Source organism: Anomalospiza imberbis, chromosome 29, assembly GCF_031753505.1.
Source record: "Anomalospiza imberbis isolate Cuckoo-Finch-1a 21T00152 chromosome 29, ASM3175350v1, whole genome shotgun sequence".
In the NCBI taxonomy this organism is placed as follows: domain Eukaryota; kingdom Metazoa; phylum Chordata; class Aves; order Passeriformes; family Viduidae; genus Anomalospiza; species Anomalospiza imberbis.
Window position 1 is genome coordinate 94783 of NC_089709.1, and position 26550 is coordinate 121332.

Here is a 26550-nt window from a genome sequence, read left to right on the forward strand (position 1 = left end):
CCTTTCTTTGGGAGTTGGAAAAATAAAGGGATAGAGCAAATCCTTAAATGAGCAAGGAAAAATCTGAAATCAACAGGGAAAAATCCTTGAATGAACAGGGAAGAAAATTAACGTCCATCTTCCCTTCAGGTGTATCCCGGGTTTCTCCCGTTGAATCACATCCCTAGTCCCAATTTTTTCCCGTTTTTCCCCATCATCGAGTCCTGCAGTCCCTCCACTGCTCCTCCTCTTGAATTCCTTCCCAAATCCCATCCCTAATCCCAGTTTTCCCCCGTTTTTCCAGCTCTGAGCCGCGCCGCCCCTCCTCCACCATGGGCGACTCTCCGGTTGGGAAGAGCCCCCCGGAGCCGGGGAATTCCCAGGGGAACGGCGGGGGGGGCTCTTCCCTGAGCGTCATCTCGGAAGGCGTGGGCGAGCTGGCCCTCATCGACGCCGAGGTGGCCAAGAAGGCCTGCGAGGAGGTCCTGGAGAAGGTCAAGCAGCTCCGCGCAATTCCCGACGCGATTCCCAACGGGGAGAGCTGCCAGATCCGCTGCCTGGATGACCCGCCCGGCTCGCGGATCCAGGAGGAAGAGGAGGAGAGCTCCAACGCGGCGAGGACGGCGCGGAAGCGCCAGAACCAGGCCAAGCAGTCGTGGCTCCTGCGCCTCTTCGAGTCCAAGCTCTTCGACATCTCCATGGCCATCTCCTACCTGTACAACTCCAAGGAGCCCGGCGTGCAGGCCTACATCGGGAACCGCCTGTTCTGCTTCCGCGACGACGAGGTGGACTTCTACCTGCCCCAGCTGCTCAACATGTACATCCACATGGACGAGGACGTGGGGGACGCCATCAAGCCCTACATCGTGCACCGCTGCCGCCAGAGCATCGACTTCTCGCTGCGGTGCGCGCTGCTGCTGGGCGCCTACTCCTCGGACATGCACATCTCCACGCAGCGCCACTCCCGCGGGACCAAGCTCCGCCGGCTCATCCTCTCCGACGAGCTGAAGCCGGCGGGCAGGAGGAGGGAGCTGGCCGGAGCCGCTCCCGGGGCCGGCGCCGACACGGGGCTCTCGCCCTCCAAGCGGACTCACCAGAGGTCCAAGTCGGACGCCACAGTGTCCATCAGCCTCAGCAGCAACCTGAAGCGCACGGCCAGCAACCCCAAGGTGGAGAGCGAGGAGGAGGTAAAGCCTGGGGTGTTCCCGAGGGAATTCTGTGGGAACTGTGGGGCTGGGATTGAGCTCCAAAGCTCAGCCCCTGGTGGAGAGCGAGGAGGAGGTAAAGCCTGGGGTGTTCCCGAGGGAATTCTGTGGGAACTGTGGGGCTGGGATTGAGCTCCAAAGCTCAGCCCCTGGTGGAGAGCGAGGAGGAGGTAAAGCCTGGGGTGTTCCCGAGGGAATTCTGTGGGAATTGTGGGGCTGGGATTGAGCTCCAAAGCTCAGCCCCTGGTGGAGAGCGAGGAGGAGGTGAAGCCTGGGGTGTTCCCGAGGGAATTCTGTGGGGTTGTGCTCCAAGGATTGGTGTGTTGGGAAAATCCCATGGTTGTTCCCTGGGATTCATCCCAGAGCTCCTCTGGGATTGTGGCTGTGCTCCAAGGATGTGATCGTTCCTTGGGATTCATCCCAGAGCTCATCTGGGATGGGGGTTGTGCTCGAAGGCTCAGGGAACTGGGAAAATCCCATGGCTGTGCTTTGGGATTCATCCCAGAAATCCTTCAGGGTCACAGTCGTTCCTTGGGATTCATCCCAGAGCTCCTCTGGGATTGTGGCTGTGCTCCAAGGATGTGATCGTTCCTTGGGATTCATCCCAGAGCTCCTCTGGGATTGTGGCTGTGCTCCAAGGCTGACCCTGGCATGAGCTGGGAATTCCAAGTGGGAAAGGAGCCCCGAGCTGGTGCTGGAAGGAGATTTTGGGAGCGGCGCTTCCCAAATCTGGGAAAAACAAATCCTCCAGAGGGTGGAATGCACCCCAGGGAAACTGGGAATGACTGGGAATGGTTTGGAATGACTGAGGATGACTGAGAATTCCCAGGAATTCCTGGGAAATGGATCAGAAATCCTAGGTTTGATTCCGCTGAGAATTCCACTGGGAATCCTTGGAAGGAGCCAAGGATTGTTCCAAACTCTGGGAATTGGGATAAGGATGGAACAAGGATTGGGAAGGAATTTTCCAGGCTGGATTCGGGATCAAAACACCCCGGAAAAATCCGGGGCCATTCCTTCCGGGATGAATTTTTAATATGGAAAAGGAGGAGGCAGAAACCAGAGCTTTTCCATAAATTATGGATGAGGAAACTCCTGGAAACGATCCTGAGAAAGCTGGGAAAGCACAAAACCAGGGAGGCTCCAGCCCTGGATCCTGACTGTCCCTGAAAAATCCCAGAGTGCTTGGAAGCGCTGGATGTTTTTCCCTCCAAATCCAGGAATTCCTTGGGAAAAGCGGGGAAAATTGATGGGAAATGATCCCAAAATTCATCAGGGAAGGGAAAATGGATGGAAAATCATCCCAAATTTTCCCTCCCCTCGTGAGCTTTGGGGTTATTTCCCATAAATTTTCCCCCCAGGTGGGACCCAGACCTGATTGTCCCCTTTTTTTGGGAATTTTTGGGAATTTTAGCCCCAAATTTTTACAGGCTGAAGATCCATTGGATCCCTTTCAGGAAGAAAATAACGAATTGATGGACTCCAAGCGCTGGAATTTTGGGATATTTGGGATGGGAATCACTTGGGATGGAGCTTGGAGGAAGATGTGGGAATGGCAGGAAAACTTGGGATAGATCAGGAATTTCTCCGTGATAAAAAGGGCCTCAAAAATAGGGATTTTGGGAATTTTCGGGATCGTTTCTATGGGATTCGTTTGATGTGCTGAAATTCGGGATAAACTGGAATCCAGGGAAGGAAAAAAATATGGATTTGGTGATGGAAAAGGTCAGAAATCCAAGGAATCAGGAGCTGGATCCATCCTGGTCCTTCTGGGCTGGGATAAGGAATCCCAGAGAGGAGGAAAACCGGGAAAATCCCGGGAATTCAGCGCTAGGATCTGCTCCGCTTTGATCCCATCCTGCTTGAGAATCCCCTAGAATTTTCCTTCCCGGAATTTTTCTGGTAATTCCAAGAGGATGGGACCAAAAAAACTTGGGAGTTGCTGGAAGTGAACCTGGAGCTAAACTTTGCTTTTTCTCCCCCTTTTCCCTGCTCCTTCCTCTCTTTCCTGTGGAAAAAAATTCCCCCCAAAAAACTGCCCCAAATCTCCCCTTTCCTGCTTTTCCCAGGAATTCTCCTCGAGTACGGAAAGCCTGGATAAATCCCTGGCTCCCGTAAGTTCCGATCCCGTTTTCCGGAGGCTCCCTCTTCCCGCCACAGCATTTCCTCAATTCCACCCCTCTGGAATTTCCCAGCATTCCCCAAATATTCCCCAAAAAAATCCCCCAAAAAAATCCCGGCATCACCACCGTGATGCTTCCTCGGAAAGGGAATTCCAGGAAAATTTGTTCCAGTTGGATAAAATCCAGGAAAATCTCATTTTCCCACCAGAATCCATCCGGGAATGAGGGGATTCCTGCTTTTCCTGCTTTTCTGTTGCAGGTGGAAGAGGAAATGCTGTTTTCCCTTGGAATTTGGCTCCCAAAATTCTCGGCCGGATGGGATTAATTTGCTTTTTTTCCATGTTTTTTTCCCGCCAATCGTTCCTTGATTCCATTCTTTTAATTCCTTCTTTTTTTCCATGAAAATTCCAATCAAATCCTGGCGTCTTCCCTGATTTTTCTCTCCCGAATGAACCCTTTCCCTGTTTTTTCCATTGTTTTTTTTTTCTTTGGAATCTTTCCCTCTTTTCCCACCAGGATTCCCGGTGGGAATGTGTAGTCCATGATTTCCTCCAGCAAGGGGAGTTTGGGAAGAATTCCATGATTTTTTTAGGCTTTTCCGGGAATTCCTGGATTCCAACCCAGCTCTGATCCTGCTGGTAATTCCCAGGGATCATTCCCACACCTAGATTTGGGAATTTTCTTGGGCTTTGATCCCAAATTTCGGGCTCATCCTAAATCCCACTGTTTTTAGGGATGATGGGATGCTTGGGATGAGCTCCAAGCCCCAAATTCCCACCCAAAATTCCAGGAATTCCTTGATTTCCACCCATTCTTGCTCCTCCCAGCCCGGCCAACAGCTCCTCTCCGGAGTTTTTTTGGGAATCGACAGAAAACAGGGATAATTCCTCCTTCCCTATGTAATGTTCTGCTGGATTGGGAAATCTTGGGAATGCTGGGGTGAGGAATGGGATGAAGAGGAAAATTCTCTCTGGAATTTCCCTTTGGAATGGGAAGAAGTGGAGAATTCCCCTCTGGAATGGGATGAAGAGGAATTTTCCCTCTGGAATGGGATGGAGAAGAGGAAGATTCCCTCTGGAATTTCCCTTCGGAATGGGATGAAGAGGAATTTTCCCTCTGGAATGGGATGGAGAAGAAATTCCCTTTGGAATGGGATGAGGACAATTCCCCTCTGGAATGGGATCGGACGAAGAGGAAAATTCTCCTTTGGAATGGGATGAAGAGGAATTTCCCTCTGGAATGTGGTGGAATTTCCCAACTCCTGTGGCTCGAAGATCCAAGATCTCCAAATTTCCCACGGGGCCCAGAATTCCAGAGGCTCTGAACGGATCCTGGCACCGCTGGAATATTCCGGAGGTTGGGAGAAGATCCTTAGGAAGCGTTTTGGGATCCCTGGAAAATCCAGGTATCCCCTGGATCGAGGTGGGGCTGATCCAGAGGGATCCCTGGATTGATGCCAGATTCCCAAATTCCTCGGGATTTTTCACTGGGAAAAGCATTTCCTGGTATTCCGAGGGGATAACATCCTTGGAAAACCTGGATGGGAGGAGCAGGAATATCAGAACCACTGGAATTCCACGGGAAAAGCTGGGAAGCATCCATGGGGCATCCCAGTTTTTGCAAGAATGGGATTCAATCCATGGAGAGCCGAGGGAATTTTTGGGATCCGTCTGGGATCGGGAGCCTCTGGAATATTTCTCCCGTGCCTGGAGCCAGGTGGGGGCAGGGAAGCCGAGCGTTATCCCAGAATTCCTGAGGGAATTTTTGGACGTGGACTACAAATCCAATGGATTCCCAGCCGGGAATGCCCATCCCGATCCTTCTTTCCCTGATTTTCCCTGATCCTTTCCTCTTGCTCTGCGACATTCCCGATTTTTCCGGCGTTTTTCCGTTGCTTCCCTCGTCCCAATCCGTGGCTTTCTGCATGCGCCGTTTCCAGCATGATCGGAGCGCTCGGTGATCCCGAAAATCAGCCCTTGGTTATTCCCGAGTTTTGGGAGCGTGGAGTGGAAATTTGGGATCCACACGGGGAGGGGCTCCTGCATCCAAGGGGAAACCCCAAATCCCTGTGGGATTGTTGGACTGGGACACCAGGGAGGGGCGGGGGGAGGATCCTCCCAAATCCCGGGAATCCGGATGATCCCAAATCCAGGGAATCCAGCGGGACTGGGAGATCCCTCTGGGAATGTTGCCTCTGGAATTCCGGGGGGAAGGAAAAGGCCCCGGGATCCTGCGCTGCTGGGGGATGGACGGGACTCCCAAATTTCCAGGATCCGGGAAGAGGGAGGGGCAGGAGGAGGGAAGAGAAGGGAAGAGGGAAGGTTGGGAAGAGGGAAGAGCTGGAATTTGGTCCCACTGAAACACCCCTGACACCGCCTCCATTTTCCTCCCTTTTCCCCAAGTTTTTATTTTTATCCAGCTCCTTTTCCAGCCTGGCGGGCTCCGGAGCGGGAAGGGCAGGGAAAGGGGAGGGGTGGGCTGCTGATCCTTTGGAATGGAATGGGAAAAGGGAAGGGCAGGGAAGAGGAAAGGTCAGGAAATTGCTCCCGCTAAAAAACCACCGCCATCACCTCCATTCTCCTCCCTTTTCCCAACCTTTTCCCTGGGATCCCGACCCTTTTCCAGCTGGCCTGGCTGGCTGCGGAGCGGGAAGAGGGAAGGGCAGGGAAGAGGGAAAAGCAGGAAATGGATCCCACTGGAAAACCACCGACATCACCTCCATTTTCCTCCTTTTTCCCCCAACTTCTCATTTTTTATCCCAATCCTTCCCAAGCCTTTCCCAGCCGGTCCTGGACGGGAAGAGCAGGGAGAAGCGAGGGCTGGGAAGATCCCGTGCGATGGGATGGGATGGGATGGGATGGGATGAAGACATTTCCCTATGGATGAGGTGACATCACCTCCATTTTCCTCCCTTTTCCCCCAACTTTTTATTTTTCATCCCTGCCTTTCCCAACCAGGATGGGAAGAGGGAAGAGCAGGGAGAAGTGAGGGCTGGGAAGATCCCATGGCATGGGATGGCATGGGATCAATGGGATGGGATCAATGGGATGGGATGGGATCAATGGGATGGGATCAATGGGATGGGATGGGATCAATGGGATGGGATCAATGGGATGGGATGGGATCAATGGGATGGGATCAATGGGATGGGATGGGATCAATGGGATGGGATCCATGGAATGGGTTGGGATGGGATAGGATCAGTGGAATGGGATGGGATGGGATCAATGGGATGGGATCAATGGGATGGGTTGGGATGGAATCAGTGGGATGGGATCCATGGGATGGGATCAATGAATGGGATCCATGGGATGGGATCCATAGGATGGGATGGGTTGGGATGGGATGGGATCAGTGGAATGGGATGGGATCAATGGATGGGATCAGTGAATGGGATCCATGGGATGGGATCCATAGGATGGGATGGGATGGGATCAGTGGAATGGGATGGGATCAATGGATGGGATCAGTGAATGGGATCCATGGGATGGGATCCATAGGATGGGATGGGATGGGATGGGATCAGTGGAATGGGATGGGATCAATGGATGGGATCAGTGAATGGGATCCATGGGATGGGATCCATAGGATGGGATGGGATGGGATCAGTGGAATGGGATGGGATCAATGGATGGGATCAGTGAATGGGATCCATGGGATGGGATCCATAGGATGGGATGGGATGGGATCAGTGGAATGGGATGGGATCAATGGATGGGATCCGTGGGATGGGGTGGGTTGGGATGTGATGAAGACCCTTCCCTGTGGACGAGCTGACGTCCCCTCCATTTCCCCCCTCTTCCCCCCGCTCCCGTCGGGACGCCGGCCCCCGGCAGCCGGCGCGGCTGGCCCCGGAGCGCGAGTTCATCAAGTCGCTGATGGCCATCGGCAAGCGCCTGGCCACGCTGCCCACCAAGGAGCAGAAGACGCAGCGCCTCATCTCGGAGCTGTCCCTGCTCAACCACAAGCTGCCCGCGCGCGCCTGGCTGCCCACCGCCGCCTTCCCGCACCACGTGGTGCGCGTGCCGCACTCGCAGGCCGTGGTCCTCAACTCCAAGGACAAGGTGGGGGCGGAAAGAAGCGGGGTTTGGGGTTTGGGAGGGGGGCTCTGGGATTTGGGAGAGGGGGATTGGGGTGGCGTGGGGATGGTGGGGATGTGGGAGAGCTGGAGATGGTGATCCGTGGGATTCGAGTGCGTGTGCCGCACTCGCAGGCCGTGGTCCTCACCTCCCAAGGACAAGGTGGGATGGGAGAGGGGCTTTGGGGTTTGGAATTTGGGAAACGGAGTTTGGGATGGGAAAGGGGATTTGGGATGGGACAGGGGATTTGGGATGGGAGATGGGATTTGGGATGGAAGATTGGATTTGGGATGGAAGATGGGATTTGGGATGGGACAGGGGATTTGGGATGAGAAAGGGGATTTGGGATGGGAGATGGGATTTGGGGTGGAGCAGGGCATTTGGGATGGCGTGGGAATGCTGGGAATGGTGGGAGAGCTGCAGGTGTCACTTCCAGGACTGGGAGAGGTCTGGAGGGGTCACTTCCAGCACTGGGAATGCTGGGACAGCTGGAATTGGGCCCAAACCCCCTGAGCACCTCCAGCTTCCAGCCCCTCCGGAATCTCCACCCTTTTCCTAAAAACACCACGGACTTCCCCCCGAAGCCGGGCCCCGGGAATCTCCGGGGTCACCCCTCATCCCTGCGCTGTGCCCGCTTTCCCCAGGCTCCCTACCTGATCTACGTGGAAGTCCTGGAATGCGACAACTTCGACACGGCGAGCGTCCCGGCGCGCATCCCGGAGAACCGCATCCGGAGCACGCGCTCGGCCGAGAACCTTCCGGAATGCGGCATGGGCCCGGAGCAGCGGGCCGGCAGCTTCAGCACCGTCCCCAACTACGACAACGACGACGAGGCCTGGTCCGTGGACGACATCGTGGAGCTCCAGGTGGAGGTGGGAGCTGGGAGTGGGCGTTGCCAGGGATTTACGGCATTTTATTGGGATTTTCATGGGATTTGAATGGGAATTTCATGGGATTTTAATGGGATTTTAATGGGAATTTATTAGGATTTTAATGGGAATTAAATGGGATTTTAATAGGATTTAACTGAGATTTTAATAAGATTTTAATGGGAATTTAATGGGATTTAATGGAATTTTAATGGGATTTTAATGGGATTTGATGGGATTTTAATGGGATTTGATGGGATTTCATGGAATTTTATGAGGTTTTCCTGGGATTCCCGCAGCTCCCGGAGATGCACACCAACAGCTGTGACAACATCTCCCAGTTTTCCGTGGATTCCATCACCAGCCAGGAGAGCCGGGAGCCCGTCTTCATCGCTGCCGGAGACATCCGGTGAGCTTTGGGAAAATCGGGAGTTTTTCCACAAAAAAGCCTGGAATTCCGACACTGCCCGGAGCAAAAATCTAGGAATTTTCCCTGATAAAACCCCTGGAATTTTGGCATTCTCCAAAGCAAAAATGCAGGAATTTTCCCTCGATAAAAGCCCGGCATTCTGGCTTTGCCTGGAGCGGGAATGCGGGGTTTTCCCACGGGGTTTTTCCGTGGAAAAGCCGGAATTGCCGTTCCCGTCCCACAGGCGGCGGCTGTCGGAGCAGCTGGCCCACACGCCCACGGCGTTCCGCAGGGACCCCGAGGACCCCTCGGCCGTGGCCCTCAAGGAGCCCTGGCAGGAGAAAGTCAGGTAGGGATGGGGAATTCCCGGGAATTCCCGGGAAATCCTCATCTGGGAATCACCCACGGCCCTGCCCGAACTCGGGGTTTGCCCGAATTCCCGGGATTTTGAGGCAGCTCTGAGCTCCGAGGGGATTTGGATCTTTCCCGGGATGGGCCCGTTGGAATTCTGAGCCCGGAATTCCTCCTGGGAAAAGCCCTGGGATTAAAGAATTCTGGGGGATGTCGTCCGTGTCCTGATGGGATTTTAATGGGAATTGATAGGATTTTAATGGGATGTGATGGGATTTTAATGGGATTTTTACGGAATTGCGTGGGATTTTAATAGATTTTGATGGGATTTTAATGGAATTTCGTGAGATTTTAGTGGGATTGGACGGCGTGAAGACAATTCCAGGGAATTCCCAGGGCTCCTCCCCACCTGAAGGTGCCGGGGTGATCCCGTTTCTCCCGGTTTTTCCCCAGGAGAATCCGGGAAGCCTCTCCCTACGGCCACCTGCCCTCGTGGCGCCTCCTCTCCGTCATCGTCAAGTGCGGCGACGACCTGCGGCAGGAGCTGCTGGCGTTCCAGGTGCTCAAGCAGCTCCAGGTGAGGGATCCCGCGGAATTCCCGGAAAACCCCGCCTCCCCGGGGCAGTCCTGCTGTGCTGTGGGGTTTAATGGAATTTTCATGGGGTTTATTGGAATTTTGATGGGGTTTAATGGAATTTCCATGGGGTTTTATGGCATTTCCTGGCATTTTAGGGGTGAGTTTTCTTCATGTTTCGGGATTTTTAATGGGATTTTTTTTTATTGACTTTTTAAATTTTATTTTACGGGATTTTAACGGGATTTTTAAAAATTCGGTGGCGTTTTAATAGCCCCTCAGTTGGGTTTGATGGGATTTTAAGAGGATTTCTTTGATTTCACATCATTTAGCCCCGTTCCAGTCGGGTTTGCTGGAATTCTGATGGAATTTTACTGGGATTTCTGCAGTCCCACCCCTTTAACCCCGTTTCAGTTGGGTTTGCTGGAATTTTGATGGAATTTTACCGGGATTTCTGCAATCCCACCCCTTTAACCCCGTTTCAGTCGGGTTTGCTGGAATTCTGATGGAATTTTGCCGGGATTTCTGCAGTCCCACCCCTTTAACCCTGTTCCAGTCGGGTTTGCTGGAATTCTGATGGAATTTTACTGGGATTTCTGCAATCCCACCCCCTTTAACCCCGTCCCCTCACCCCGCTCCCGCCGGGATCGCCGTCTCCCCGCAGTCCATCTGGGAGCAGGAGCGCGTGCCGCTGTGGATCCGGCCCTACAAGATCCTGGTGATCTCGGCGGACAGCGGGATGATCGAGCCCGTGCTCAGCGCCGTGTCCCTGCACCAGGTGAAGAAGCAGTCGCAGCTGTCGCTGCTGGAATATTTCCGGCAGGAGCACGGCAGCGCCAACAGCGAGAGCTTCCTGTCGGCGCAGCGCAACTTCGTCCGCAGCTGCGCCGGCTACTGCCTGGTGTGCTACCTGCTGCAGGTCAAGGACAGGTAATTAATGAGTTCATTAACAAATTAATTAACGAGTTAATGGGGTCTGATGGGCACTGCCTGGTGTGCTACCTGCTGCAGGTCAAGGACAGGTAATTAATTGAGTTCATTAACGAATTAACGAGTTAATGGGGTCTAATGGGCACTGCCTGGTGTGCTACCTGCTGCAGGTCAAGGACAGGTAATTAATGAGTTCATTAATGAGTTCATTAACGAGTTAATGGGGTCTGATGGGCACTGCCTGGTGTGCTACCTGCTGCAGGTCAAGGACAGGTAATTAATGAGTTCATTAACGAATTAATTAACGAGTTAATGGGGTCTAATGGGCACTGCCTGGTGTGCTACCTGCTGCAGGTCAAGGACAGGTAATTAATGAGTTCATTAACGAGTTCATTAACGAGTTAATGGGGTCTGATGGGCACTGCCTGGTGTGCTACCTGCTGCAGGTCAAGGACAGGTAATTAATGAGTTCATTAATGAGTTCATTAACGAGTTAATGGGGTCTGATGGGCACTGCCTGGTGTGCTACCTGCTGCAGGTCAAGGACAGGTAATTAATGAGTTCATTAACGAGGTCATTAATGAGTTAATGGGGTCTGATGGGCACTGCCTGCTGTGCTACCTGCTGCAGGTCAAGGTAATTAATGAGTTCATTAACGAGTTCATTAACGAGTTAATGGGGTCTGATGGGCACTGCCTGGTGTGCTACCTGCTGCAGGTCAAGGACAGGTAATTAATGAGTTCATTAACGAGTTCATTAACGAGTTAATGGGGTCTGATGGGCACTGCCTGGTGTGCTACCTGCTGCAGGTCAAGGACAGGTAATTAATGAGTTCATTAATGAGGTCATTAACGAGGTCATTAATGAGTTAATGATGGGTACTGCCTGGTGTGCTACCTGCTGCAGGTCAAGGACAGGTAATTAATCACTAATTAACTAATTAATGATGGGCACTGCCTGCTGTACTACCTGCTGCAGGTCAAGGTAATTAATGAGTTCATTAACGAGTTAATGGGGTCTGATGGGCACTGGGAATTTTTTGGGAATTTTTTTTGTGGCTCTTTATTTTGAAATTCTGATGGGGTTTGTGGGCATCCCGCGGGATCCTGAGGGAGCTCCCTGGAATTCCCCCCAGGCACAACGGGAACATCCTGCTGGACGCCGAGGGCCACATCATCCACATCGACTTCGGCTTCATCCTGTCCAGCTCGCCCCGGAACCTCGGCTTCGAGACCTCGGCCTTCAAACTCACCTCCGAGTTCGTGGACGTGAGTGCGGCATCCCGGGCATTCCAGGGGGATTCCCGGAGTTCCCATCCCGGATTCCTGGGGATTCCAGGGGGGTTCCGGGGGATTCCAGGGAATTCCCAGAGTTCCCATCCCGGGGGATTCCAGGGGGATTGCAGAGGATTCCCAGAGTTCCCATCTCAGATTCCCGGGGGATTCCAGGGGGATTCCCGGGGGATTCTCAGAGTTCCCATCCCGGGGGATGACGGGGGATTCCAGGGGATTCCCAGAGTTCCCATCCCAGATTCCCAGGGGATTCCAGGGGATTCCCAGAGTTCCCATCCTGGGCGATTCCAGGGGGATTCCGGGGGGATTCCGGGGGATTCCCGGGCATTCCCGGAGCTCCCTCCCGGCATTCCCGGATCCCGCAGGTGATGGGCGGCCTGGACGGGGACATGTTCAACTACTACAAGATGCTGATGCTGCAGGGGCTGATCGCGGCCCGGAAGCACATGGACAGGGTGGTGCAGATCGTGGAGATCATGCAGCAAGGTGGGAACCGGGAACCCGGGAATGCCGCGCTCCTCCCGTCCCGAACCTGCTCTTCCCAAAACATTCCCCCGGTCCAGGCTCCCGCCCCGCCCCGTTCTTCCATTCTCCGGGATCCCGAATCCCTTTTCCCCTCACCCCATCCCGAATTTCCCCTTTCCCAGGCTCGCCGCTCCCTGATCCCATTTCCCCCATTCCAAACCTGGATTTCCGACATTCCCATCCCTGTTTTCCCAGTTTTTCATCTCCCAGCTGCCCTGTTTCCCACTTCCCCCCATTTTTCCAGGCTCCCAGCTGTTTCTTCCATTTTTTCCCATTTTTCCCGGCTCCCAGCTGCCATTTTTCCCATTTTTCCCCCGTTTTCCCCGTTTTCCCAGGCTCCCAGCTGCCCTGCTTCCACGGCTCCTCCACCATCCGGCACCTCAAGGAGCGCTTCCACATGAACCTGACGGAGGAGCAGCTGCAGCTCCTGGTGGAGCAGATGGTGGACGGCTCCATGCGCTCCATCACCACCAAGCTCTACGACGGCTTCCAGTACCTCACCAACGGCATCATGTGAAATTCCAGGGAAAAAAAAAAAAAAAGAAGGAAAAAAAATCCCCCACCCCCACCCCCCCACCCCGCCCCCAGGAGGAAACAGAACGGGAGAATTCCGAAATTCCCGGTTTTGTTCCCTCCCGGAAAGCGACCTCGGGTTGGAGCTCGGGGGCCGAGGTTTGGCTGCTCCCCCGGCCCGGGACTCTGCTGGAGAAAAGGGACAGAATTCCATGGAAAAGCCGGGAAAAGCGGCGGGAAAAGCGGGAAGGGCGGAGCGGAGCATGGGGGGAAATCCCGATGGGAACGGGGTGGGAATGGGGGGAGCTCCCCCTTCCCCCGCTGGGAATTCCCTGGAATTCGCCCCCAATCCCATGGAATGTGCTGGATGGGAGGGGGTAGGAGTCTCCTGAAGGTTGGGAATCCCAAAATTCCTGGAATTCCTGGCCCTGTGGAGTCCTTCCCTCTCCTGGGACACCCAGCGATGGCTGGGGGTGATTCCAGGCGGAATTCCAGGTGAGATTCCCAGGCAGAATTCCAGGTGGGATTCCCAGGCGGAATTCCCAGGTGGGATTCCAGGTGGAATTTCCAGGTGGAATTTCCAGGTGGGATTCCCAGGCAGGATTCAGGATTCCAGGTGGGATTCCCAGGTGGAATTTCTAGGTGGGATTCCAGGTGGGATTCCCAGGTGGGATTCCAGGTGGAATTTCCAGGTGGAATTTCCAGGTGGGATTCCCAGGCAGGATTCAGGATTCCAGGTGGGATTCCCAGGTGGAATTTCTAGGTGGGATTCCAGGTGGGATTCCCAGGCAGGATTCGGCACTCCAGGTGGGATTCCCAGGTGGAATTCCAGGCGGGATTCCCAGGTGGGATTCCCAGGTGGAATTTCCAGGTGGGATTCCCAGGCGGGATTCAGGATTCCAGGTGGGATTCCCAGGTGGAATTCCAGGCGGGATTCAGGATTCCAGGTGGGATTCCCAGGTGGAATTCCAGGCGGGATTCCCAGGTGGGATTCCCAGGTGGAATTTCCAGGTGGGATTCAGGATTCCAGGTGGGATTCCCAGGTGGAATTCCAGGCGGGATTCCCGCTGTTCCAGGAACTCGGGCTGGGACTCCCCTCCCCCCTTTCCCGGGTAATTCCGGGCTGGAATGTCGGGGCGGGGGTCTGGGGGCCTCGTCCCGACCCCAAATCCCAAATCGGGGAGGATCTGGAGCTTCCCAGGGAAGGGAGATTTCCTGGGATTTCCCCTCCCCCTCCACTGGGACTGTCCCCCCCCCGTGCCCCCCACCCCAGTGTCCCCCTGCCCCTCGGCGTCCCGCCTTTGTGTCCCCCCCGTGTCCCCCCCGTGTCCCCCGTGTCCCCCCCGTGTCCCCCCCGTATCCCCCGTGTCCCACCCGTGTCCGCCTCCTCTCCTCTCCTCTCCTCTCCTCTCCTCTCCTCTCCTCTCTCTTCTCTTTTCTTTTTTTCATTTTTAGCATTAAAAAAACCCAAAATTTGGATTTTCGGCCCCCCGGGCAGGGGGGAGGGGGCTCTGGGGACGCCGGGAGGGGACGGAGGGGACCCCAACCCTTCCCAAGCCCCTTTTTTGGGGGGCAGGACCAAAATTTGGGGATGCAGCCGGAGCCCTCAGCCCCTCCCCCCCTCCCCATTCCCATTCCCGGGAGCTTTTCCTGGGAAAAGCGAAATCCCGGGAGGAGCCGAGGCCGGGCACAGAGGGGTGAAACCACTGGAGTTTAATGGAATCGATTCCTACAGAATAAAGAATTCCTGAGAGCCTCCCGAGCCCGCGGCTTTCCGTCAGCACATTCCCCAAATCCCCGGAATTCCCGGGGAACATTCCCGAAATTCCAGCCCCTCCCTCCCTCCACCCCAAATCCAGCCCAAGGCACTGAAATGCTGGAAAACCGTGGGTCCAAAGCCATTTTTCCATAGGTTTTTTTTTTTTTTTTTTGGGGGGGGAATTTTTTTCCTTCTAAATCTCGTAGAAACTTTAATTTCTCCTCTATATTTACACCCAGCCCGGGGGATTTTTGGGAATGGCCGATTCCACCTGATTTTCCCCAGTTTTTTCCCCACCCTTTTTTCCATCCATCCACCTGCAGGGTTAAGGGGAGGGAAAACTCCCCTCATTCCTGCTTGGAAAAGTCAGAAAAACCGGGAATAAAAAGCCAGGGGAAAAAGAAAATAAAAATCAACCCCAAAGCAACTTCTGCCATCCCGAAAAACACAAAAAAAGGGGAAAAAAAAACCTCGGAAAACCAAACCAAATCCCAGAATGAGCACAGCAGTTGTTGGGATCCGTGGAGTTTAGTGTACGATACAACTTTACAGGGAAAGGGGAAGGTTATCCACAGGGAATTCCGGGAATTCCCCCAGGAACTCTGGGAACAGCGGTGCCGGAGGGACGTGTCCGGAGGGGCTTTTCCAGAGGAATTTTATGGGGATTGGGAGTGGGAAAGGTCCCGGATGCCGCGGGGAAGGAGGAGCTGGAAAAAAGCTGGAAAAGCCCCCAAAGCTCACGCTCAGCCTGGAATTTGGGAGTTTTCCCACTTTTCCTGCAGGAAAAGGGTTCCGGCTGCGATTTGCAGGATCCCTTCCCAATCCTGCTTTTTTTTTGGGTCGTCATTCCTTTGGCAAAGGAAAAATCTCCTTTTTTTCCTTCTTTTCTCTCCTTTTTTCCAGCTTTTTCCTCCTCCCGCTCCCTCGGGAATGTCCGGCCGAGTGTCCGAGTGTCCTTCCCGGGGACCTCCGGAATTCCAGGGCTCTGGAATCGCCTCCTTCCCAATAAATCACACCGGGAAAGTTCCCACACGGGAAAAAAAAATCCAGGAAAACAAACAAAAGCCAAAAAATAACAACAAAAAAAGGTGGATTTTGCTGGAAAAGCTTACCCTGCCCCATCCGGATCTGGGAATTCCTGGGAAGAGCCCGGCGGGGTCCCGGAAACCTCAAATTCCCCCAAAATCCAACATTCCCCGGGGATTCCCGGCAGGATTTGGGATCATCCCAATCCCAATCCCATTCCCGACTTTCCCTCGGACACCGGGAAGGGCCCCGGGGGTGTTTTATGTACACGGCGCCGATTCCCGGCCTTGGAGCCGATCCCGGAATTCCGGGAATGCTGAGATTCCTGGGAGCGCTCAGCTGTCCTCGGGGCTGATCCCGGGAACTCTGGAATTCCTGGGAAGGCTCAGTTCTCCTTGGGTCTCATCCTGGAATTCCGGGAATGCTGAGATTCCTGGGAGCGCTCAGCTGTCCTCGGGGCTGGTCCCGGGATTCCGGGAGGGCTCAGTTCTCCTCGGCTCCCTGCCGGGCTCGGATGAAGGCCATCCCGTGGGTCCGGAAATGCGTCTTGAGGTTGAGCTGGCTCTCGAATCCCCTCCCGCACACTTTGCACTCCAGCTTCCCCTCGGCTCCGCCGGCGCCGCCGCCGGAATTCCCGCCGTGGTTCCCTTGGGCAGCGCTTCCCGAGGAGTCCTCGGGCTCGGCTCCCTTCTTCTTCTTGTGGGAGATGAAGCGGTGGCGGTTGAGGGAGATCTGGGAGGTGAAGCAGAGGCCGCACTCCCGGCACTGCTGGGAATTCCCGTCCGTGCGGTGCTGCGGGATGTGGGCCTGGAATTCCGCCCGGCTCCCCGCCAGGAAGCCGCACTTGCGGCAGCGGAACGGGGCCTTGGCCCCGCAGGGTTTGGGGGTCTTGGCGGGGGGGGTGGTGCTGTCGGGCTCCTCGCTGCACGACTCGTCCGAGGAGAGCTTCCGCTTGCGGCCCGGCGCCTGGGAAAGCGGGAAAATCCGGGAATTCCCAGGAAGGCCTGGGGTGGGAAGCCCCAACAAGGAGCTCCTGGGAAACCCCTTGGGAACTGGGGCAGCTCCCAGAAGGAATTCTGGGATGAGGAGACTCCGATCCTGCCACAAACGCTGAAATTCCCAGGAAATCCCCAGGAAACCCCCAGGAAACCCCAGGAATTCCCGGATCATCCCTACCTGGGCAGTCCCGGATCCAAAACCTCCCCACTTGGATAAAGTTTAGGGCTGGGATCTGTGGGATCCCAGCAGGAATTCCAGGATAAACCCCCACCCATTCCTACCCCAAACCCCCGAAATTCCTGGGGAGCCCCAGGAAATCCCAGAATTCCGGGATAATCCCACCTGGGCAGGGCCAGGGGCGCCGCGGGCGATGACGACCTCCTGGCTGCGGGCGGGGTCCGTGACCTTGATCCCGTGCCGCACCTGGATGTGCTTCTCCAGGATCAGGCGGCTGCTGAAGGTTCTCTTCCCCTCCGTGCAGTACCTGGGGGCGGAGCAGCCCCGTTTTCCTGGGAATTCTGACGCCGGAATTCCCAAATTCCAACCCCAAACAGGATTGGTACAAAGCCTGGAGTCCCTTCCCAAATCCTTCTCATTCCCCGAATTTCAATTCCCACCTCGGGCAGAGCAGGTGGGAATTGAGCCCTGATTCCCTGGGAATTGAGCCCTGATTCCCTGGGAATTAAACCCTGATTCCCTGGGAATTAAACCCCGATTTTCCTGGGAATTAAACCCTGATTTTCCTGGGAATTAAACCCGGATTCCTCAAGAACTCCCCCTCTTCCCTCCCCAACCCCAACCCCCCCTCAGTCCTCCCCGGTCCCCCTGAATTCCCGGACATCCCGATCCCGCCCCGTTTTCCCCCAGAGCCCCGCCATTCCCGCCGTTCCCGGCCCGGAATCCCGGGAATACCGGCAGGGGTAGACGCGTTTGATGCCCTCGTGGTTGACGCGGACGTGGCGGCGCAGGCTCGGCGCCGAGCAGAAGGAGCGCTCGCACAGGTGGCACGGGAACTTCTTCACGGACTGCGGGGAAAGCCCAGCTCAGGATCCCGGCAGACCCCGGGGAAGACCCAGGCGGATCCCGGAGCCGGGATGCCCACCCCAGCGGGAGGCGGGAGCTGGGTTTTCCCTGGCATCCCAGCCGGACTCGCCCCAGAACCGCAGCGCCGGGGGGCTCTGACCTTGCCGTGCTCCCTCTTCATGTGCGCCACGTACTCGTCGCGCTCGGGGAACCACGAGTGGCACACGCCGCAGCTCCAGCCGCTGCCCTTGGCCTTGCTCCCGGATTTCCGCTGGAATCGGCTCCGCTTGGCTTTCCGCAGCTCGGGCGAGCTCGGCGGCTCGTCCTCCTCCGTGGAGCTCGAGGACTCCTCGGAATTCTTGGACACCGGCGTCTCCAGAGGCTCCGGCTTGGGCGTCAGCAGAGCCGGGGATTTCTTGGAAGAGTCGTCCTTGGACTTCTGGGGCTGGTGGGTGTTCTGGGAGAGGGAGATTTGGGAATTCGGGCTGGGGGAGGGAACTGTGGGTGTGGAGGGACGTTCCCGGCACGCCAGGCGGATCCAGGGATGGGGAATCCGTGGAATAACCGGGGACAGGGTCTGGGATTCATCCCGAAAATCCCACAGAATCCAGGACAGGGAATCCTGGAATGGCTTGGGGCGGAAAAGATCCTTGAACCCCACCCAGACCACAGCTCCCATTTCCCCCCACTCCCCACCCACCTGGGGCTGGAAAGTCGGCATTTTTGGCTGGAATTACACCACTTTTGGCCAGAATTTTGCCATTCCCGTCTGGAATTCCAGCATTCCCAGCCGGAATTCCGCCCGGGGTGGTGCCTGACCTTGAGGTGCTCGAGCATGGTGCGTTTCTGCATCCAGACCACGGCTGGGTCCCCCTCCCCACTCCCATTTCCCCCCGTTTTTGAGGAAATTTCCATCGTTTCCAGCCGGAATTTCGCCATTCCTGGCTGGAATTTCGGCGTTCCCAGCCAGAATTCTGCCTGGGATGGCGCCTGACCTTGAGGTGCACGAGCATGGTGCGCTTCTGGACCCCGAGTGCTCCCCACTCCCATTTCCCCCAGTTTTTGAGGAAATTTCCATCGTTTCCGGCCGGAATTTTGCCGTTTTTGGCCGGAATTTCGCCATTCCTGCCTGGAATTTCGGCGTTCCCAGCCGGAATTCCGCCTGACCTTGAGGTGCTCGAGCATGGTGCGCTTCTGGGCGAAGAGCAGCGGGCACTGCGGGCAGCGGAAGACGCTGACGCGCTGCGGCAGCAGGTGCTGATCGAAATGCGACGACAGCAGCGGCTTGTGCGTGAACACCGTGTCACACATGGCACACTTGTAAATCATCCTGGGGCAAAAACGGGGAAAAACGGGGAAAAACGGGGAAAAACGGGGAAAAACGGGGAAAAACGGGACGGGGGGAGGCGGGGGAGCGAGGGGAGAGGGAGGGAAAAGGAAATGGGGAAGGAGGGGGAAAACAGAAAAAAGGGAGGGGGAAAAGGAGGGAAGATGAGGGGAAAAATAGGGAAAAAATTGGGAAGGAGCGATGGAAAAAGGAAGGTGGGAGTTGAGCTCATCCCAGCCACAGAGGAGGTTCTGCCAGTCATGGAACATTCCCAGTTCTGCCAGTCCTGGAATCGCTCAGGCAGGAAAAGCCCTCTGGGATCACCACATCCATCGTTCCCAGGCGCCACATTCCCAAATTTTCCAGCCAATTCTACCACCAGCTCTATTCCCACAGCAAAACATTCCCAGAGCTCCCATCCCAACCTCTCATTCCCAATTCTCCCATCCCAACCTCTCATTCCCAAATCTCCCATCCCAGCCTCTCATTCCCAGATCTCCCATCCCAGCCTTCTTTTGGGATGAACCCGAGCGCGCTGCCCCAGATCCCGGGCGCTGGGGGACGCCGGGAATTCCGCGGGAATGCTCACTTGGATTGCTGGTTGCTGAAGCCGGGGTGCTGCGTGTAGACGTGGGCGTGGGCGCTGGGCGCCGACTTGAAGGCCATGGGGCAGATGGGACACTTGTGGAAAACCTCGCAGTGGGAGCTCTGGATGTGGGACTTGATGGAATTGACGCCGCCGAACACCACGGAGCAGCTGGGACACCTGGAAAATTCCCAACGGAGACCGGGATCCAGAGCAGCTCTGGGAATTCCCAGTGGAGACCGGGATCCAGAGCAGTTCTGGGAATTCCCAGTGGAGACCAGGACGCAGAGCAGTTCTGGGAATTCCCAGTGGAGACCGGGATCCAGAGCAGCTCTGGGAATTCCCAGTGGAGACCGGGATCCAGAGCAGCTCTGGGAATTCCCAACGGAGACCGGGATCCAGAGCAGCTCTGGGAATTCCCAGTGGAGACCAGGACGCAGAGCAGTTCTGGGAATTCCCAACGGAGACCGGGATCCAGAGCAGCTCTGGGAAAATTCCAACTGGAACCAGGACCCCAAACAGGCATTCCCAGGATTTCCGGGATCCCCTGCCTGTATCCCACCCTGAGGAGCCCCTGAGGTGGGACTCCAAGCTGGCCCACAGGAAGCCCACGGGCAAACTCCGTTTGTGGAGCCCGGCAGCGCCGCCCCGGCGCTCCCGGCGCTGCCGGCGCTCCCGGCTCCGTACCTGTAGCCCACCCTGCGGGAGAAGTGCAGGCAGGACTCCTTGAGGTGGCACTCGAAGTTGGCCAGCAGGAAGTTGCCGCCGCACTCGGGGCAGACGTGGGGCGGGCGGCTGCGGTGCATGCGCTGGTGCGCGCCGAAGCTGCAGCGGTTGGGCAGGATCATGGGGCACGCCGAGCACACCTGCGGAGCACGGCACTCACCCGCGGAACTCCGGCAGCCCCGGGGGCCCCGCGATCCCGCCCGGGCCGGGGACTGCCCCGACAGAATCCGGGACGGCGGAGAGTTCCGGGAAGAGTCCATCGAGGAACGGGGCTGGAGCGGCTCTGGGCTCTGGGAAAATTCCCAGCTGGGGTAGGGATCCCAAACAATTCTGGGAAAATTCCAACTGAAACCAGGATCCCAAACAATTCTGGGAAAATTCCAACTGAAACCAGGATCCCAAACAATTCTGGGAAAATTCCAACTGAAACCCGGATCACGAACAGTTCTGGGAAAATTCCAACTGAAACCAGGATCCCAAACAATTCTGGGAAAATTCCAACTGAAACCAGGATCCCAAAGAATTCTGGGAGAATTCCAACTGAAACCAGGATCCCAAACAATTCTGGGAAAATTCCAGCAGGGATCAGGACGGATGGGAGGGGCTGCATGGATCCATGGATCCAAGGCTGGATGTTCTCACCACTCTCCCACCATCCTCCCACTTCTCCACCACCTTCCCACTGCCCCCCAGCGCCTCCCAGTGCCTCCCAGTGCCCTCCCAGCACATCCCAGTGCCTCCCAGCACATCCCAGCGCCCTCCCAGCACATCCCAGTGCCCTCCCAGCACATCCCAGTGCCCTCCCAGCACATCCCAGCGCCTCCCAGAACCTCCCAGTGCCCTCCCAGCACATCCCAGTGCCCTCCCAGCACATCCCAGTGCCCTCCCAGCACATCCCAGCGCCTCCCAGAACCTCCCAGTGCCTCCCAGTGCTTTCCCAGCACCTCCCAGTGCCTCCCAGCACATCCCGGTGCCTCCCAGCACATCCCAGCGCCTCCCAGAACCTCCCAGTGCCTCCCAGTGCCCTCCCAGCCTCTCCCAGTGCCCTCCCAGCCTCTCCCAGTGCCCTCCCAGCCTCTCCCCGCTCTCACCGTGCTGCTGCTGCTGGTGGCCACCGCGACCTGCTGGAAATGCGCCGCCAGCCCGGCCTTGTCCTTGCACTGCTCCTTGCACTCCAGGCACCTGAAGCAGCTGTAGCTGCTCTGCTCCGAGCCCAGCGGCAGCACCGGCAGCTCCTGCGCCGCGGCCCCGCCCTCCTGGGCCACCTTGCCGGCCGGCAGGGCCAGCGACACCAGGGGCGTGATGTCGGGCTGGCCGATCATCTGCTCCAGCGCGATGGGCCGCATCACCAGGTGCGAGCACTGCATCACCAGCCCCTTGTCCTTGTGCTCGCGGGCGTGCAGCAGCAGGCTGCACTTGTTGAAGAACACCAGGCGCTTGGTGCAGTGGTTGCAGGTGACCTCGATGCGCATGCTGCGCCGGTCGTAGTGCCGCGCCAGGCTCTTCTCCAGCGCGAAGGCGTCGCCGCACTCCAGGCAGCGGTAGCCCGCGGGCGGCAGGGCCAGGCTGGACTCGGCCGGGGGGCTCAGGTTGGGTTTGTAGGTGGGCAGCAGGTTCTTGCTGTTGAGGATCTTGTTGAAGGCCTCCACCAGGCTGGACTGGCTGCGGGAGATGACGGTGCCGGCCACGCCGGGCGCCGCTTTGGGCGGCGCCGCGCCGCCGTTGGCCTTGGCGCCGCCGTTGACCCGGCCGTCGCCCTTGGGCAGGGGCTGCGGCACCAGGCTGAGGATGTTTTTAGCCACGGATTTTCCGCTTTTCCCCGGCAGGACCACGGATTTCTGCTGGGCCACGCTGGCGGCGATGAGCATGGCGCTGCTGGCGCTCTGGATGGCGGCCACGGGCAGCACCGTCCCCTTCAGCTTCGTGCCGTTGCCCAGCTGGACGCTGACGATCTTCGGCCCTTCCGTGCTCTTCAGAGGGCTGGAGAGCTCCGACCTCTCCTTGGCTGCCGCCTCCGCGGCGATGCCGGCGGGGCATTCCAAGGGCTCCTGGGAATTCTGCTCGCTCGGGAGTTTGGTGGAGGGCGGCTCCGAGTCCGAGGACACCCTGGTGACCGTCCTGGTGATGCTGCCGCAGGAGGTTTTGATGGTTTTGATGCGCACCTTGAGCGGCCGCGAGGAGCTGGAGGACGGCGAGTGGGTGCTTTCCTCCTCCTCCTCCTCTTCCTCCTCCTCCTCCTCGCCGCTGGAAGCGCTGGGAGGGCTCCCCATGGATTTCCCCAGCATCTCCCGCTCTTCCTTCAAGGAGAGCTGCTTCGGGGAAGGTGGGATGGGAATTCCCGGGGAGCAGAAGGGCTCCCGAGGGCTCCCGGGCGAGCGTTTGAGCTCGGCCGCGGCGCCGCCGTCCAGCGCCGCCGGCTCCGATCCCGGCCACGCCGCCACGGGAGAATCCTCGGCCGAGTAGCGGACGGTGACGGATTTGAGGTGATCCAGCACCAGCCCCTTGGGGCTGCAGCCCCGGGCCAGAGCCTCCTCCGAGTCCGACTCCTCCTTCTTGACGCAGGCCATGGGATGGGCTGCGTCGCCGGCCGCTCCCGCCCGGAAGGGCGCTGGGAACGCCGGATCCAGGCTCTCCGCGCCTCCTCCCAGGGGCTCCTTGCGATCCAGGGCCGGGGTGGGGGACGCCGCCAGCGAGGGCACGGCCAGGGACTTCTCCTTGGCTTTGCACTCCCGGGACCTGTCGATCAGATTGGCACCGTCCTCGCTGGGATCGGGGCTGAAATGGGAGAACAAATCCAGCGCCTTGGAATTCTTCTCCTTGGCCCAGCACTCCCCGTTGGAGGAGGCCTCCGCGGCGCGGGGCGATCTGGGCGCGTCGGGGGCCCCGAAGCCGTTCTGCAGCAGCCGGGGCGCCGCGCCGTGCCCGTCCTTGCCGCGCGGCTCCGGGCCCTCCAGCTGCTCGGGGCACACGGTGTTCTTGACGATGACGCTGACGGCCGAGATGTCGGCGTGGGGCAGGACGTGCTCCGGGCCCACGGCGGCCCCCGGCTCGCCCGGGAGCTGCTTCCCGTGGCTCTCGGGCTCCTCGTGGTGCGCGTGGATGGCCTCGTTGGCGTCGATGTCGGGGATGTCGAAGGCGGCCAAGAGGTCGTCGAAGTCCGGGGTCTTCATGTCCCCCATGGCTGGGAACGGGGGGAGAGGGGTTGAGGGCGGGGGGAATTCGGGGTTTCCAAGCGGGAATTCCCGGGTTTCCATCCCAATAAACCCCGGGCAATCCTAGTGCTCTGCAGCCTTTGCCGTTCCCACTCCCCTTCCACCCCAGACGCCTCCTCTCCATCCCAAAATTCCCCCTTCTATCCCAAAAATCCCCTTCCCACCCCAGCCCTGCTGCCGGTCCATGCCCTAAATTCCCGGAACTGCCAGGAAAGCCTCGGGATCCGAGCCCATCCCGGCAATTCTGGCCCCATCCCGGCTCAATCCCGGCCCTGTTCCCGACCTGGAGCCGGGCCCAGGATCTGTCACATCCCTGGGACAACAATTCCCTGTTAACCCCTGCAATTCCAGCACTTCCAGCAGGCTCCAAGGATTTCTGGTTTCTTTAGGGAAAAAAATTCCTTTCATGAGGAGGGGTTTGCATCCCACGGATTTCCAGCTTGGAAAACTGGGAAAAAGGGGAAAGAGCCGTGGATCCAACACCAATTCCAGCCCCAAATTCCCTCTGGATTTGTGGTGGGAAATCAGGGATCCAACACCAATTCCAGCCCCAAACTGCCTCTGGATTTGAGGCTTCTGGAAAACCCCAGGCAGGTGGGATTCCATTCATTTTCCCTCTGGAATGTGCCTCGGATCGGGAGAGGCCTTTTCCTTCCCAAATCCCTTTTTCCTGCCCTTTCATCCCAAGGAAAGCCTCCCCAGGCAGGGAGTGAATCCTTTGGAAAAGCTGGGAATTGTTTTCCAGGGGGGAGTCGCGCTCTTTGTCCTTTCCCATTCACATCCAAACCCCCGGGAATGTCCGGGATGGATCCCGGATTTCCCCACCCCGACTCCCTGATCCCAATCCCAGCTTCTTTTTGGGGATAATCCCACCCCGGCCTGGAAAATCCGGGAGGAGCTGCTTGGGATCAGGAGCGGGGTTTGGAAAATCCCTCCCGGCTCAGTTCGCCGGGGAAAGGAGGCGGGGAGAGCAGGACAGCCACAGACAGGGAGGGATTATCCCAAAATCCCACCTGTGGCAAACCCCGGCTTCCAAAGGGATCCCAAGCTCCCCATCCCGGTGCCAAATCCCCGATCCCAGACCCCCACCCATCCCGAAACCCCCGCCCCCATCCCGGCGCAGCCGCCTCGTCCCGAGGGATCCGTGCGGGATTAAATTCCCGGGATTTGGAGGGAATTAATTCCCGACCATCTGCCGGCCCCGATCCCGGCATCGCGACGATCCCAAGGGATCCCGCAAATCCCGAAGGAGCCAGGAGGGTTCGGCATTCCCGATTTTCTCGGCATTCCCACAAGGGCTGGGGGGGTCCGGGCAGGGATTTCGTGGGATTTTGAGCTTTTCCCAAATACCCAGGATCCCAAGGCCCCCATCCCGGTCTCAAGCTTCCAATCCCAAATTCCCCACTCCCATCCCAAACTCCCCACACCGATCCCGAATCCCCCAAAATTCCAGGACGGAGGGGATGACCGTGACCCCTCCCAGTCCCAGGATTTGGGATGGGGAAGGAGTGACCGTGACCCCCCAGAATTTCAGGATTGGGCGGTGGGGGGGCGATCCTGATCCCCACAAATCCCGGGATATTTTTTTTTTTTTGTGGGAAGACGTGAACATGACCCCTCCAAATCCCGGGACTCGGGATGGGAGGGGGTGACCGTGACGCCCCAGATCCCGGGATTTTTCTGTCGCAAGGAGTGACCGTGACCCTCCAAAATTCCAGGGATGGGGGGGTGGGGTGGGGCGGCCGTGACCCCCCAGATCCCGGGATTTTCCGAGGGAAGAGGCGACGCTGAGCCCCCCAGATCCCGGGATTTCGGGGGCTGGGCCCCCTCAGGCCGCGGTTCCCGCCCAGGCCTTGACCCCCTCAGGCCGCTTCCGCCCCTCAGGCCCCGCTACCTGCGGCTGCGCCGGGGGGCGCTCCGCGGCCGGCTCCGGGCGCCGCTGCCGCTGCTCGACCCCGGGTCCCGATTCCCGGTTCCCGGTTCCCGGTCCCGGTCCCGGTCCCGGTCCCGCTCGGGCCCCTCAGCGCCGCCGCTTCCCCTCCGCCACTTCCTGCTTGGCCCCCCCGCCCCGCCGGCCGCTCGCGCCGCGCGTTCCCGCCCCCGCCGCGCTGTCCCATTGGCGGAGCAGCCCGTCACTCCTCGGAGCCCGCATTCTGATTGGTTCGCTCCGCTGTCAGTCAAGGCTGAACGCGGCCGCCCGCACTCCCCATTGGCTGAGCGGGACCCGCCCCACACCGGGCGTCTTGATTGGGAAGCGCGGGTGTCATTCAACCCGCGGAGCCCCGCCCACCGCGATGTCCTCGCTTCCTATTGGTTACCAGCGCTGGCGCATCTCGCTGCCGATTGGTTGATAGCTCTGTCTATCAAATAACCTCGGCCTCATCTCGCTTCTCATTGGTCAAAGTGCAGTGTTTATCAAGCGCGGCTTCCGGTCGCCATTGGCCTCAGGGAGCGTCCATGGCGGCGGCTCCCAGCCGGAGGCTCCCATTGGCCGCGGCATTCGTCCCTCAGCACCGGAACCCGCCCACCCCGGGCCCGCAGTGAGTTCAAGCCCCTCCTCCCATTCGTTGCCAGCGCTGTCACTCACAGAGGCGTCTCCGGGAATGCCCCGCCCACGTGCGCACGTTGCGCGATGCCATTTGTGGATACCGCTGTCACTCAAGGCCGCCTCTGTCTGCCCGCTCTCCCATTGGCTGGAGGGCTCAAAAGCCCGCCCAGCCAATTTTCGCCGCTCATTGGTCCGCAGAGCTGCCGCTCATATATAACCCCGCCTTCCTCCCCCCTTATTGGCGGCCTGAATGACAACATCCGCTCCCCCGCTCGCTGATTGGTTGAATCTGCTGCCAATCAAGAGTTCAGCCCCGCCCCTCAGCCTCACGGTAAACAGCCCGCGAGGGCTGCCGGGAATTCCCGAATTCCCGGGAATTCCTAGGAATTCCTGCTCCCAGCGAGTCCCGCACCGGGAGCTCCTTCCGTTCCCAGATCCACCAAGAAATCCCTTTAGTCCCCGCCGCCATTCCCAAGAAATTCCCTTCATTCCCCA

The 26550-nt window shown here is 57.8% G+C and overlaps 2 protein-coding genes across 5 annotated transcripts; one reads left to right on the plus strand and one right to left on the minus strand.

Annotated features, from left to right (window-relative positions):
• Window positions 1-296: 296 nt before the first annotated feature.
• PI4KB (phosphatidylinositol 4-kinase beta) lies at window positions 297-15000 on the plus strand. Of its 3 annotated transcripts, XM_068174901.1 has the most exons (11): window positions 297-1166; window positions 3254-3298; window positions 7144-7371; window positions 8031-8258; window positions 8555-8664; window positions 8909-9013; window positions 9469-9592; window positions 10254-10519; window positions 11655-11787; window positions 12177-12297; window positions 12672-15000. In XM_068174901.1, the coding sequence occupies exons 1-11, from the start codon at window positions 312-314 to the stop codon at window positions 12851-12853; spliced, it is 2397 nt and encodes a 798-aa protein (XP_068031002.1). In that variant the 5' UTR covers window positions 297-311; the 3' UTR covers window positions 12854-15000. The 3 variants fall into 3 exon arrangements, with proteins under 3 accessions (XP_068031002.1, XP_068031003.1, XP_068031004.1); XM_068174902.1 differs by lacking the exon at window positions 3254-3298; XM_068174903.1 differs by lacking the exons at window positions 297-1166; window positions 3254-3298 and adding an exon at window positions 1435-1448.
• Window positions 14787-25560, minus strand: ZNF687 (zinc finger protein 687). Of its 2 annotated transcripts, XM_068174899.1 has the most exons (9): window positions 25402-25560; window positions 21387-23476; window positions 20257-20435; window positions 19573-19749; window positions 18824-18986; window positions 17817-18113; window positions 17546-17658; window positions 16976-17117; window positions 14787-16600 (listed from the first exon to the last, which is right to left on the minus strand). In XM_068174899.1, exons 2-9 carry the CDS (start codon window positions 23472-23474, stop codon window positions 16118-16120), a joined length of 3642 nt encoding a protein of 1213 aa, XP_068031000.1. In that variant the 5' UTR covers window positions 23475-23476; window positions 25402-25560; the 3' UTR covers window positions 14787-16117. The 2 variants fall into 2 exon arrangements, with proteins under 2 accessions (XP_068031000.1, XP_068031001.1); XM_068174900.1 differs by lacking the exon at window positions 25402-25560 and having other exon boundaries at window positions 21387-23589.
• Window positions 25561-26550: the final 990 nt, after the last annotated feature.

Coding starts and splice junctions, on each gene's coding strand:
- PI4KB (XM_068174901.1), top strand. CDS start 312: ATGGGCGACTCTCCGGTTGGGAAGAGCCCCCCGGAGCCGGGGAATTCC. Junction 7,372..8,030: donor TCCTCAACTCCAAGGACAAG/GTGGGGGCGGAA, acceptor CGCTTTCCCCAG/GCTCCCTACCTGATCTACGT. Junction 8,259..8,554: donor TCGTGGAGCTCCAGGTGGAG/GTGGGAGCTGGG, acceptor GGATTCCCGCAG/CTCCCGGAGATGCACACCAA.
- ZNF687 (XM_068174900.1), bottom strand. CDS start 23,549: ATGGAAACCCGGGAATTCCCGCTTGGAAACCCCGAATTCCCCCCGCCC. Junction 20,436..21,386: donor CCACCAGCAGCAGCAGCACG/GTGAGAGCGGGG, acceptor CGTGCTCCGCAG/GTGTGCTCGGCGTGCCCCAT. Junction 16,601..16,975: donor GCGCCCCTGGCCCTGCCCAG/GTGGGATTATCC, acceptor CCGCTTTCCCAG/GCGCCGGGCCGCAAGCGGAA.